The sequence below is a fragment of the Ranitomeya imitator genome, chromosome 8 (genome assembly GCF_032444005.1).
Source record: "Ranitomeya imitator isolate aRanImi1 chromosome 8, aRanImi1.pri, whole genome shotgun sequence".
Classification (NCBI taxonomy): domain Eukaryota; kingdom Metazoa; phylum Chordata; class Amphibia; order Anura; family Dendrobatidae; genus Ranitomeya; species Ranitomeya imitator.
Window position 1 is genome coordinate 118,928,607 of NC_091289.1, and position 13,784 is coordinate 118,942,390.

At 45.2% G+C, this 13,784-nt stretch overlaps 1 protein-coding gene across 3 annotated transcripts in view; it reads left to right on the forward strand.

Moving 5' to 3' along the window:
* The window catches only part of LOC138647925 (complement factor H-related protein 1-like), a 370,015-nt gene that overhangs the window by 53,700 nt on the left and 302,531 nt on the right, over nt 1–13,784 (forward strand). For 2 of the 3 annotated variants that reach the window (XM_069737292.1, XM_069737295.1), the window contains exon 2: nt 13,484–13,666. The exons of the other annotated variant lie outside the window; for it this stretch is intronic. In XM_069737292.1, coding sequence (XP_069593393.1) covers nt 13,484–13,666 — 183 coding nt within the window. The remainder of the gene's footprint in view (nt 1–13,483; nt 13,667–13,784) is intronic. 3 annotated transcript variants of the gene reach the window in all.

The window sequence follows — 13,784 nt, forward strand, 5'->3', positions numbered from 1 at the left end:
TTGTCACCGTACTGCGCAAGAAATACGCCAATGAAAGTCTATGGAAGCATGAAAAATACGGATTTCACACGGACAAGCAGTGTGACTTGCGAGAAATACGCAGCGCTGTTAGAGAGAAAAGCCGGTAATTCAGTGTGGTGTACAGTAAAATCACACTGACAGCTTACAGTCCAATAGGTAGAATAAATGTGTACACATAGAATAGGTATATATATATATATATATGTCAGTGAGACACATATATGTATATATATTAATATTTATTCCAGCGCTATACAGCTTGAAAGCCGGTAATTCAATTACCGGCTTTTTCTTTCTCCTTCCTAAAAGCCGACATGATTTGAGACATGGTTTACATACAGTAAACCATGTCTTCTCTCCATTTTTTTTGCAGATTCCACACTACTAATGTCAGTAGAGTGTATCTGCAAAATTTGGCCGTTCTAGCTCTTAAAATAAAGGGTTAAATGGCCGAAAAAATTGGCGTGGGCTCCCGCGCAATTTTCTCCGCCAGAGTAGTAAAGCCAGTGACTGAGGGCAGATATTAATAGCCTGGAGAGGGTCCATGGTTATTGGCCCCCCCCCTGGCTAAAAATATCTGCCCCCAGCCACCCCAGAAAAGGCACATCTGGAAGATGCGCCTATTCTGGCACTTGGCCACTCTCTTCCCATTCCCGTGTAGCGGTGGGATATGGGGTAATGAAGGGTTAATGCCACCTTGCTATTGTAAGGTGACATTAAGCCTAATTAATAATGGAGAGGCGTCAATTATGACACCTATCCATTATTAATCCAATTGAATGAAAGGGTTAAATAAAACACAAACACATTATTTAAAATTATTTTAATGAAATAAAAACAATGGTTGTTGGAGTATTTTATTCTACGCCCAATCCAATCACTGAAGACCCTCGTTCTGTGAAAGAAAAAACATAATAAACCAACAATATACTTACCCTCCGCAGATCTGTAACGTCCAACGATGTAAATCCTTCTGAAGGGGTTAAAACATTTTGCAGCAAGGAGCTTTGCTAATGCAGGCTGCTCCTCGCTGCAAAACCCCGGGGAACGAGTCTAAATATAGATCAATGAGCTATATTTAGCTTCATTTGCGGTGAGGCGCCCTCTGCTGGATGTTCATAGATCGTGGGAAATTTCCTAGAAAGCTCCCAGGCTTTCTAGGCAAGTTCCCACGATCTATAAACAGCCAGCAGAGGGCGCCTCACCGCAAATGAAGCTAAATATAGCTCATTGATCTATATTTAGACTCATTCCCCGGGGTTTTGCAGCGAGGAGCAGCCTGCATTAGCAAAGCTCCTTGCTGCAAAATGTTTTAACCCCTTCAGAAGGATTTACATCGTTGGACGTTACAGATCTGCGGAGGGTAAGTATATTGTTGGTTTATTATGTTTTTTCTTTCACAGAACGAGGGTCTTCAGTGATTTGATTGGGCGTAGAATAAAATACTCCAACAACCATTGTTTTTATTTCATTAAAATAATTTTAAATAATGTGTTTGTGTTTTATTTAACCCTTTCATTCAATTGGATTAATAATGGATAGGTGTCATAATTAACGCCTCTCCATTATTAATTAGGCTTAATGTCACCTTACAATAGCAAGGTGGCATTAACCCTTCATTACCCCATATCCCACCGCTACACGGGAATGGGAAGAGAGTGGCCAAGTGCCAGAATAGGCGCATCTTCCAGATGTGCCTTTTCTGGGGTGGCTGGGGGCAGATATTTTTAGCCAGGGGGGGGCCAATAACCATGGACCCTCTCCAGGCTATTAATATCTGCCCTCAGTCACTGGCTTTACTACTCTGGCGGAGAAAATTGCGCGGGAGCCCACGCCAATTTTTTTCCGCCATTTAACCCTTTATTTTAAGAGCTAGAACGGCCAAATTTTGCAGATACACTCTACTGACATTAGTAGTGTGGAATCTGCAAAAAAAATGGAGAGAAGACATGGTTTACTGTATGTAAACCATGTCTCAAATCATGTCGGCTTTTAGGAAGGAGAAAGAAAAAGCCGGTAATTGAATTACCGGCTTTCAAGCTGTATAGCGCTGGAATAAATATTAATATATATACATATATGTGTCTACTGACATATATATATATATATATATATATATATATAGACAGTATATATATATTTTTTTTTCTTTTTGGGACACATGGATCATTTCTATAGCGGTATGTTGGTTTTGCAAGCCTGCGAGAAAACCACGCAGTACGGATGCCATACGGATTACATACGGAGGATGCCATGCGCAAAAAACGCTGACACACCCTGCCTACGGAGGAGCTACGGACCACTATTTTCGGGACATTTCAGCGTATTACGGCCGTAATATACGGACCGTATTTTCATACGCTGAGTGTGAAGCCGGCCTTAGACTAAGTTCACATTTACGTTCGGCAGCCCTGCATTGGGCTGCGTAATTTTTCCAATCATATCCGCACAGCTGCGCATGCATCCTGCGTACCTATCTTTAACATTGGATACGCAGGGACATGTTTTTGTCTGCAAATGCGTCCGCATGCGTCGTTTGATGTGCCCGCCGACCGCATGGGAACGCAACATGTTGCACTCGGTGGCATGTCAATAAAACGAATCTGCAGACCAACACATGTCCCTGCTTACCCAATGATAAAGACAGGTAGACAGGACCCATGCGCAGCTGTGCGGATAAAAAGAGAAAAAGTATGCAGCCTTATGCAGGGCTGCCGAATGCAAATGTGAACTTAGCCTTAGATTGGCAACTGAACTCAACAGCCTTATTGGCATGAGAACGCAACATTTTGCGTTCGGCGGCATGTCAAAATGACGCATCCGCAGACCAACGCATGTGCCTGCTTACCCAATGTTAAAGAAAGGTACACAGGATGCATGCACAGCTGTGCGGATATGAAAGGAAAAAGTAGGCAGCCTTACGCAGGGCTGCCGAACGCAATTGTGAACTTAGCCTTAGATTGGCAACTGAACTCAACAGCCTTATTGGCATAAATTAAGCTTTCAAGTCAGACAATCCGATGGCTTACGGATCTGAATGTGTGACAGCTGCTTCTTCCCCTACTGCACATCTATGTGGAAAAAAGGATCTGATTTGTTGGATTTTAACTTCAAGTTGAAGGTAAAGAGGAATAGGCCACAGAGACAGGACTTGGCATCAGCATCTCCTGTCAGTACAATGATGTGGAGAAGGATTAGAATTATATTCACATTAAGAAAGTTAGCCAATCCTACAAAAATTTGTTTGGTGTACCAACTTATTTTAATGTGTTTGTGCACTTACAAATAATTCAAATCACTCACAAAACATGATTTCTCCATTTAATGCTACATGAAGGCTGAATATTTGCAATATCAAAAAGTACGATCCAGCTCACTCTAATTGTAGTTGCCAACAATCCTCGGTACAAATATCAAGCCACTCCTGCTTGATGTGGTTTAAGACAACATAGAAAAGAGAGAAATTCAGCCATTATTTGATATAAAAATGAAAAAAGCTTTACTCCAAATAAGATAAATCCAGACCAGACCAGTACAACTGCAGTGCGCAGGCGCTGGGCCTCTCTGACCTTTCCCGGCACCTGCGCACTTCAGTACTTTACTCTGCCCTCAACAGGGCAGAAAAAGTACGCCTGTGCCGGAGCTGCAGTCTGAAGACATAAAGAGGACGTCATCGTAAGAAGATGGGAGGCCCCGCACCGGACCTCGACGCCCATCGGACCAGAACAGAACCGGGACCGCCCCTGGGTTAGTATAATATAACCTCTTTTTCTCATCTTTCAAGATACACCGGGGGCTTATCTACAGCATTACAGAATGCTGTAGATAAGCCCCTGATAACGGTGGGCTTAGCTCACCTTCGATTTTAGGGGTGACAGGTTCCCCTTTAAGCTATTTAGGTGAGTGTTTGTTTTTCCACTGAGTGTTGCTGTCTGCTTATGATTGGTCAGAAAAAAGTACTTGTCCCCAGTGAAAACTATCTGATAGCACCCACTTTATTTTCATTCATTAAATCCAACGCATAAGGTGCCAAATACTTTGCTAATATCCTTGCAGCAGAAAGGATACATTTTAAAAAAGTTATTTCGTTCTGCATCCATATTACATTGTGTGTCCACTTCAACAGTTCAACATTAAACATTTGAATTAAGATCCTCTTTAGGGGGTTTGTCCCATGAAAAAGTTCATTTTAATAAGTAGATCTTGGAATAATAATATGCTCCACAATTGAGTATGATTAAAAAATATTCCTGTGCTGAGATAATCTTATAAATGTGCCCCTGCTGTGTACTGTGTAAAGTCTGTGTCTGCAGCCTAAAAAGAGGACAATAGTAAAAACAGTACAATTCATACATACAAACATCAGGAATTATCACAGAGGTAGAATACAATTATCGCCAACCTCAGAATGAATTCAGGATTGCTCTAGGGAAAAATAGCTCCTTATGTGCAGCCCCTGACAGAACTTGCACAAAAACACATAGAGGCTCTACCATGAACATGATGGGAGATGGCACTCCAGTCCTAATGCAAGGTGGTTAAGCAGGGTTTTACCTCTTCATTCTCTCTGGGTATCCACAATGTATTAACAGTTCCGCTACCTCCAGATTACAGGTAAACATTTGGGGAAATAGTCATTGGATTATTACACAATTCTTTTTTTCTGAAAACTTATTTCACTACTAATGCCCCATGGTTTATTCCTGACAAATGATTCAGCACATCATCCAATGGATGACTGATTTGCCACAAGCAAATTTTTCAAAATATTTTTGTTTTAGAGCGTATTTACACTGAAAGTTTATCATGCACAAGCGTTTTCAAGGACACTTATTTCATGATAATCTTTCCATATAAATGGACTACCTATTGGGAGCAGTGGCGGATTATAATGAGGTTAATCTGGGCAGTAGCCCAGGGCCTAGTGGTGTGGGGGGGCCCTGGGAAACCACTCAGATTGACTGCCGTCTTCAGGGCTTTACTGCCCTGACTGGCATATGGGCCCGGTGGGCAGAGGGGGCCCCTACCGGCGCTGCGGCAGTTTAACGCTATTGACGTGCGGGTGCGTGCCCGCACGTCAATAGTTAACAGCCGCCAGCTAATTGGAGGCTGGCAGCTGACATCAGCTGCAGCGAGCACGTTGCCGGCGTCTGATGTCATTGTCAGTCGCCGGCGAGTGCGCGCTTCAGCAGCGTGGAGAGAGCTTTGCCGAAGGAGCGCAGTCAGGTGAGGAGAATTAGATGTTTTTTTTTATTGCGAATGGCAATCCGGGGGTCCCAGGCCAGAATGCTGGACACTGGGGGCAGAGATGCAGGACACACCGAGGGCAATATGCTGGACACACTGGGATAATATGCTGGACACACTGGGGGCAATATGCTGGACACACTGGGGGCAATATGCTGGACACACTGGGGGAAATATGCTGGACACACTGGGGGCAATATGCTGGACAAACTGGGGGCAATATGCTGGACATGCTGGGGCAGATTGCTGGACACACTGGGGACAATATGCTGGAGACACTGGGTCAGATTGCTAGACACACTGGGGGCAGAATGCGGGACACATCGGGGGCAATATGCTGGAGAAACTAGGGCAGTATGCTGGACACACTGGGGGAAATATGCTGGAGACACTGGGGCAGAATGCTGGACACACTGGGGGCAATATGCTGGATACACTGGGGCAGATTGCTGGACATACTTGGGGCAATATGCTGGAGACACTGGAGCAGAATGCTGGACACACTGGGGGCAATATGCTGGAGACACTGTGGCAGATTGCTGGACACACTGGGGGAAATATGCTGGAGACACTGGGGCAATATGCTGGAGACAATGGCAGCAATATGCTGGACAAACGGGGCAATATGTTGGACACACTGGGGGCAATATGCTGGAGACACTGGAGCAGAATGCTGGACACACTGGGGGAAATATGCTGGAGACACTGGGGCAATATGCTGGAGACAATGGCAGCAATATGCTGGACAAACGGGGCAATATGTTGGACACACTGGGGCAGAATGCTGGACACACTGGGGGCAATATGCTGGAGACACTGGGGCAGAATGCTGGACACACTGGGGCAGTATGCTCGACACACTGGGGGCAATATGCTGGACACACTGGGGGCAGAATGCTAGACACACTGGGGGCAATATGCTGGAGACACTGGGGCAGATTGCTGGACACACTGGGGGCAATTGTTATGATCAGGTAATTCAGAACCACAATGGACATTGAAGTGCAGAGCACACAAAGTGACCTGATAATTACCAAAAACAAAGGACGAGCTCTGAGACGTGGGAACTCTGCTGACCGCAATCCCTAATCCTAACACACCACACTAGAGGTAGCCGTGGATTGCGCCTAACACTCCCTATGCAACTCGGCACAGCCTGAGAAACTAACTAGCCCTGAAAATAGAAAAATAAGCCTACCTTGCCTCAGAGAAATTCCCCAAAGGAAAAGGCAGCCCCCCACATATAATGACTGTGAGTAAGATGAAAATACAAACACAGAGATGAAATAGATTTAGCAAAGTGAGGCCCGACTTACTGAATAGACCGAGGATAGGAAAGATAGCTTTGCGGTCAACACAAAAACCTACAAACAACCACGCAGAGGGGCAAGAAGACCCTCCGCACCGACTAACGGTACGGAGGTGCTCCCTCTGCGTCTCAGAGCTTCCAGCAAGCAAGAAAAACCAATAAAGCAAGCTGGACAGAAAAAATAGCAAGCAAAAATAACACAAGCAAAACTTAGCTTATGCAGGAAAGACAGGCCACAGGAACGATCCAGGAGGAAGCAAGACCAATACTAGAACATTGACTGGAGGCTAGGATCAAAGCACCAGGTGGAGTTAAATAGAGCAGCACCTAACGACTTAACCTCATCACCTGAGGAAGGAAACTCAGAAGCCGCAGTACCACTCTCATCCACCAAAGGAAGCTCACAGACAGAACCAGCTGAAGTACCACTCTCGACCACAGGAGGGAGCCTGGCCACAGAATTCACAACAGTACCCCCCCTTGAGGAGGGGTCACCGAACCCTCACCAGAGCCCCCAGGCCGACCAGGATGAGCCACATGAAAGGCACAAACCAGATCGGCAGCATGGACATCAGAGGCAAAGACCCAGGAATTATCTTCCTGACCATAACCTTTCCACTTAACCAGATACTGGAGTTTCCGTCTCGAAACACGAGAATCCAAAATCTTCTCCACTATATACTCCAATTCCCCTTCAACCAAAACCGGAGCAGGAGGATCAATAGATGGAACAACAGGTGCCACGTATCTCCGCAACAATGACCTATGGAACACGTTATGGATGGAAAAAGAAGCTGGAAGAGACAAACGAAAAGACACAGGATTAAGAACCTCAGAAATCCTATATGGCCCAATGAAACGAGGCTTAAATTTAGGAAAGGAAACCTTCATAGGAATATATAACGAGATGACAACCAAACCAAATCCCCAACACGAAGTCGGGGACCCACACAGCGCCTGCGGATAGCGAAACGTTGAGCCTTCTCCTGGGACAAAGTCAGATTGTCCACTACATGAGTCCAGATCTGCTGCAACCTATCCACCACAGTATCCACACCAGGACAGTCCGAAGACTCAACCTGCCCTGAAGAGAAACGAGGGTGGAACCCAGAATTGCAGAAAAACGGCTAAACCAAAGTAGCCGAGCTGGCCCGATTATTAAGGGCGAACTCAGCCAAAGGCAAAAAGGACACCCAATCATCCTGATCAGCAGAAACAAAACATCTCCGATATGTTTCCAAGGTCTGATTGGTTCGTTCAGTCTGGCCATTTGTCTGAGGATGGAAAGCCGAGGAAAAAGACAAATCAATGCCCATCCTAGCACAAAAGGCTCGCCAAAACCTCGAAACAAACTGGGAACCTCTGTCAGAAACGATGTTCTCTGGAATGCCATGTAAATGAACCACATGCTGGAAAAACAACGGCACCAAATCAGAGGAGGAAGGCAATTTAGACAAGGGCACCAAATGGACCATCTTAGAGAAGCGATCACAAACCACCCAAATGACCAACATTCTCTGAGAGACGGGGAGATCTGAAATAAAATCCATACAGATATGTGTCCAAGGCCTCTTCGGGACCGGCAAGGGCAAAAGCAACCCACTGGCTCGAGAACAGCAGGGCTTAGCCCGAGCACAAATCCCACAGGACTGCACAAAAGAACGCACATCCCACGACAGAGACGGCCACCAAAAGGATCTAGCCACCAAATCTCTAGTACCAAAGATTCCAGGATGACCAGCCAACACCGAACAATGAACCTCAGAGATAACTTTATTCGTCCACCTGTCAGGGACAAACAGTTTCTCCGCTGGGCAATGGTCAGGTCTATTGTCTATTAGCCTGAAATTTTTGCAGCACCCGCCGCAAATCTGGGGAGATGGCAGACAAAATTACCCCCTCTTTGAGAATACCCGCCGGCTCATACAAACCCGGAGAATCGGGCACAAAACTCCTAGACAGGGCATCCGCCTTCACATTTTTAGAGCCCGGAAGGTACAAAACCACAAAGTCAAAATGGGAGAAAAACAGCGACCAACGAGCCTGTCTAGGATTCAACCGTTTGGCAGACTCGAGATAAGTTAAGTTTTTGTGATCAGTCAAGACCACCACGCGATGCTTAGCTCCATCAAGCCAATGACGCCACTCCTCGAATGCCCACTTCATGGCTAGCAACTCTCGATTGCCAACATCATAATTTCGCTCAGCAGGTGAAAATTTCCTGGAAAAGAAGGCGCATGGTTTCATCACCGAGCAATCAGAACTTCTCTGCGACAAAACAGCCCCTGCTCCAATTTCGGAAGCATCAACCTCGACCTGGAACGGAAGCGAAACATCTGGTTGGCACAACACAGGGGCAGAAGAAAAACAACGCTTCAACTCCTGAAAAGCTTCCACAGCAGCAGAAGACCAATTGACCACATCAGCACCCTTCTTGGTTAAATCAGTCAACGGTTTAGCAATGCTAGAAAAATTAGCGATGAAGCGACGATAAAAATTAGCAAAGCCCAGGAACTTCTGCAGACTCTTCAGAGATGTTGGCTGAGTCCAATCATACATGGCCTGAACTTTAACAGGGTCCATCTCAATAGTAGAAGGAGAAAAAATGAACCCCAAAAATGAAATCTTCTGAACACCAAAGAGACACTTTGACCCCTTCACAAACAAAGAATTAGCACGCAGGACCTTGAACACCATTCTGACCTGCTTCACATGAGACTCCCAATCATCCGAAAAGACCAAAATATCATCCAAGTATACAATCAGGAATTTATCCAGGTACTCTCGGAAGATGTCATGCATAAAGGACTGAAACACTGATGGAGCATTAGAAAGTCCGAATGGCATAACCAGGTACTCAAAATGGCCTTCGGGCGTATTAAATGCTGTTTTCCATTCATCGCCCCGTTTAATACGCACAAGATTATACGCACCACGAAGATCTATCTTGGTGAACCAACTAGCCCCCTTAATCCGAGCAAACAAATCAGACAGCAGCGGCAAGGGGTACTGAAATTTGACCGTAATTTTATTTAGAAGGCGGTAATCAATACAAGGTCTCAGCGAACCATCCTTCTTGGCCACAAAAAAGAACCCTGCTCCCAATGGCGACGATGACGGGCGAATATGTCCCTTCTCCAAAGACTCCTTCACGTAACTCCGCATAGCGGCGTGCTCAGGTACAGATAAATTAAACAGTCGACCCTTAGGAAACTTACTACCAGGAATCAAATCGATAGCACAATCACAATCCCTATGCGGAGGTAGGGCATTGGACTTGGGCTCATCGAATACATCCCGGTAATCAGACAAGAACTCTGGGACCTCAGAAGAGGTGGATGATGAGATAGACAGAGATGGAACATCACCATGTACCCCCTGACAACCCCAGCTGGACACAGACATTGATTTCCAATCTAATACTGGGTTATGGACTTGTAGCCATGGCAACCCCAACACGACCACATCATGCAGATTATGCAACACCAGAAAGCGAATATCCTCCTGGTGCGCAGGAGCCATGCACATGGTCAGCTGGGTCCAATACTGAGGCTTATTCTTGGCCAAAGGCGTAGCATCAATTCCTCTCAATGGAATAGGACACTGCAAGGGCTCCAAGACAAACCCACAGCGCCTAGCAAACTCCAAGTCCATCAAATTCAGGGCAGCGCCTGAATCCACAAATGCCATGACAGAATAGGAAGACAAAGAGCAGATCAAAGTAACGGACAAAAGAAATTTCGACTGTACCGTACCAATGGTGGCAGATCTAGCGAACCGCTTAGTGCGCTTAGGACAATCGGAGATAGCATGAGTGGAATCACCACAGTAGAAACACAGCCCATTCTGACGTCTGTGTTCTTGCCTTTCAGCTCTGGTCAAAGTCCTATCGCACTGCATAGGCTCAGGTTCATGCTTAGATACTACCGCCAAATGGTGCATAGATTTACGATCGCGCAAGCGTCGACCGATCTGAATGGCCAAAGACATAGACTCATTCAGACCAGCAGACATAGGAAATCCCACCATGACATCCTTAAGGGCTTCAGAGAGACCCTTTCTGAAAATAGCTGCCAGCGCACATTCATTCCATTGAGTGAGCACGGACCGCTTTCTAAACTTCTGACAATAAATCTCTATCTCATCCTGACCCTGACACAGAGCCAGCAAATTGTTCTCTGCCTGATCCACTGAATTAGGTTCGTCGTACAGCAATCCGAGCGCCAGAAAAAAACGCATCAATATTACATAATGCAGGATCTCCTGGCGCAAGGGAAAATGCCCAGTCTTGAGGGTTGCCACGTAATAAAGAAATAATGATCTTAACTTGTTGTACTGGGTCACCAGAGGAGCGGGGTTTCAAAGCCAGAAATAGTTTACAATTATTTTTAAAATTCAAAAACTTTGCTCTATCTCCAGAAAATAACTCAGAATAGGAATCTTAGGTTCTAACATAGGATTCTGAACCACTAAATCTTGAATATTCTGTACATTTATAGCGAGATTATCCATCAAAGAGAACAGACCTTGAATGTCCATGTCCACACCTGTGTTCTGAATCACCCTGATGTAAAGGGGAAAACAAAGACAGAACACAGTGCAAAGAAAACAAATGGTCTCAGAACTTCTCTTTTCCCTCTATTGAGAAGCATTAGTACTTTTGGCCTCCAGTACCGTTATGATCAGGTAATTCAGAACCACAATGGACATTGAAGTTCAGAGCACACAAAGTGACCTGACAATTACCAAAAACAAAGGACGAGCTCTGAGACGTGGGAACTCTGCTGACCGCAATCCCTAATCCTAACACACCACACTAGAGGTAGCCGTGGATTGCGCCTAACGCTCCCTATGCAACTCGGCACAGCCTGAGAAACTAACTAGCCCTGAAGATAGAAAAATAAGCCTACCTTGCCTCAGAGAAATTCCCCAAAGGAAAAGGCAGCCCCCCACATATAATGACTGTGAGTAAGATGAAAATACAAACACAGAGATGAAATAGATTTAGCAAAGTGAGGCCTGACTTCCTGAATAGACCGAGGATAGGAAAGATAGCTTTGCGGTCAACACAAAAACCTACAAACAACCACGCAGAGGGGCAAGAAGACCCTCCGCACCGACTAACGGTACGGAGGTGCTCCCTCTGCGTCTCAGAGCTTCCAGCAAGCAAGAAAAACCAATAAAGCAAGCTGGACAGAAAAAATAGCAAGCAAAAATAACACAAGCAAAACTTAGCTTATGCTGGAAAGACAGGCCACAGGAACGATCCAGGAGGAAGCAAGACCAATACTAGAACATTGACTGGAGGCTAGGATCAAAGCACCAGGTGGAGTTAAATAGAGCAGCACCTAACGACTTAACCTCATCACCTGAGGAAGGAAACTCAGAAGCCGCAGTACCACTCTCATCCACCAAAGGAAGCTCACAGACAGAACCAGCCGAAGTACCACTCTCGACCACAGGAGGGAGCCTGGCCACAGAATTCACAACAGGCAATATGCTGGAGACACTGGGGCAGATGGCTGGACACCCTGGGGGCAATATGCTGGACACACTGGTGGCAGGACTGGAGACACTGGGGGCAGGATTCTGGACACACTGGGGGCAGAATGCTGGACACACTGGGGGCAGGATGCTGGATACAAATGGGGCAGAGATGCTGGACACTGGGGGGCAGAGATGCTGGACATTGGGGGCAGAGATGCTGGACAATGGGGCAGTGATGCTGGACACTGGGGCAGAGATGCTGGACACACTTGGGGCAGGACTGGAGACAGATAGGGCAGGATTGGATACATGGGCAGAATGTAGATACGGGGCATGTTTGGAGATGCGGGGCAGAATGAAAGACATGGGGCAGGATTGGAGACAGATCTGGCTGGATGAAGTGATGGCGGTCTGTGCTGGATGAAAGATGAAGGACTTCACCTAGAGATGTCACTGGTGAGTCAGTGTTACCTATACACTGACACTATACACTGTATGCTATATACAGAGGTCCTTTGTATAATGTCACTGGTGATCACTGTTTTACCTCTACACAGACACTGCATACAAAGTACAGATCTCCTTTGAATACTGGCACTTATGGTGATAGTATTGTGGGGGTTTTTTTGTTTGTTTTTTTTCCCTTCATAACTGAAGGGTAAATTGACTAGATCAATGGATGTTTGACAGGTTATAGTTTCACACAGCAACTATTTTTCTGGAATAATCTGGTTCAGGTATATGATGACCCCGTCGCATGACCCCATCACAAGACCCGTCACATGACCGGGGGCCCACAGTGTCTGAACAGCCAGGGGCCCTGGCTACCCTTAATCCACCCCTGATTGGGAGAAAAGATCTTTTGCTCAATGCTTTTAAAAGATCATCGTTCTTGGCAAAGCATCGTCTTCTGTAAACAGGGCTTGCACTGTCGAGAACCATGGCAGTCTACGTGCACTGAGCGATCTATTATAGATTGCTCAGTAAGTATCATAACTTTGGTCCATCTGTGTAAAGATACAACTAAATGACTGACATTCAGTAAAAGTTTACCAAATGGTGGTGATTTTGTGCCACAGGCAGGTCAGTCCATGTGAACCCTTGTTCGCTTATGTTTGAGTTGACTCTTATCCCCTACCCACTCTACTTTTTCCGTCTCTCCCCACCCTGTTCACCTACTATCTAGATAAAGACATTTTTTGTATTATTTAATGTTTTGTGTTCTTTTGGTGGCATATGGGAGGTTTGTTGTGGATCTTGAGAGCTTTGCCTTTTTCTTTGTAGAAGAATAATGCAATTTGTAAAGCAATGCTGACAAGTCAAATTTTGCTGCACTAAGTGACAAAAAATGCAAAAGCTATTTGGTATGTCAACAGTATATTCAATTAGTTTATTTGATCAATTTTCATTATTTTCCAGAAAACGGGGATCATTGTGGTTCACCACCAACTGTTCAATTTGGAGACACCATCAATTATAGAAAAATGAGATATAAATCTAATGAATTTGTGGAATATGAATGCCAAAATTATTACCTTCTTAAAGGAGACAAAATTGTGAGATGTTTGAACGGTTTTTGGGGAGAAGCACCTGTTTGTCTAGGTATGTTCATGTTCATTTATCACAAAGTGTGCAGAAAAAAACATAAAGGTAATGAAATCATATCACTTAGTAGGGTTATAAGATTGTTGGTACGTGAACAACATAAATATCATTCAAT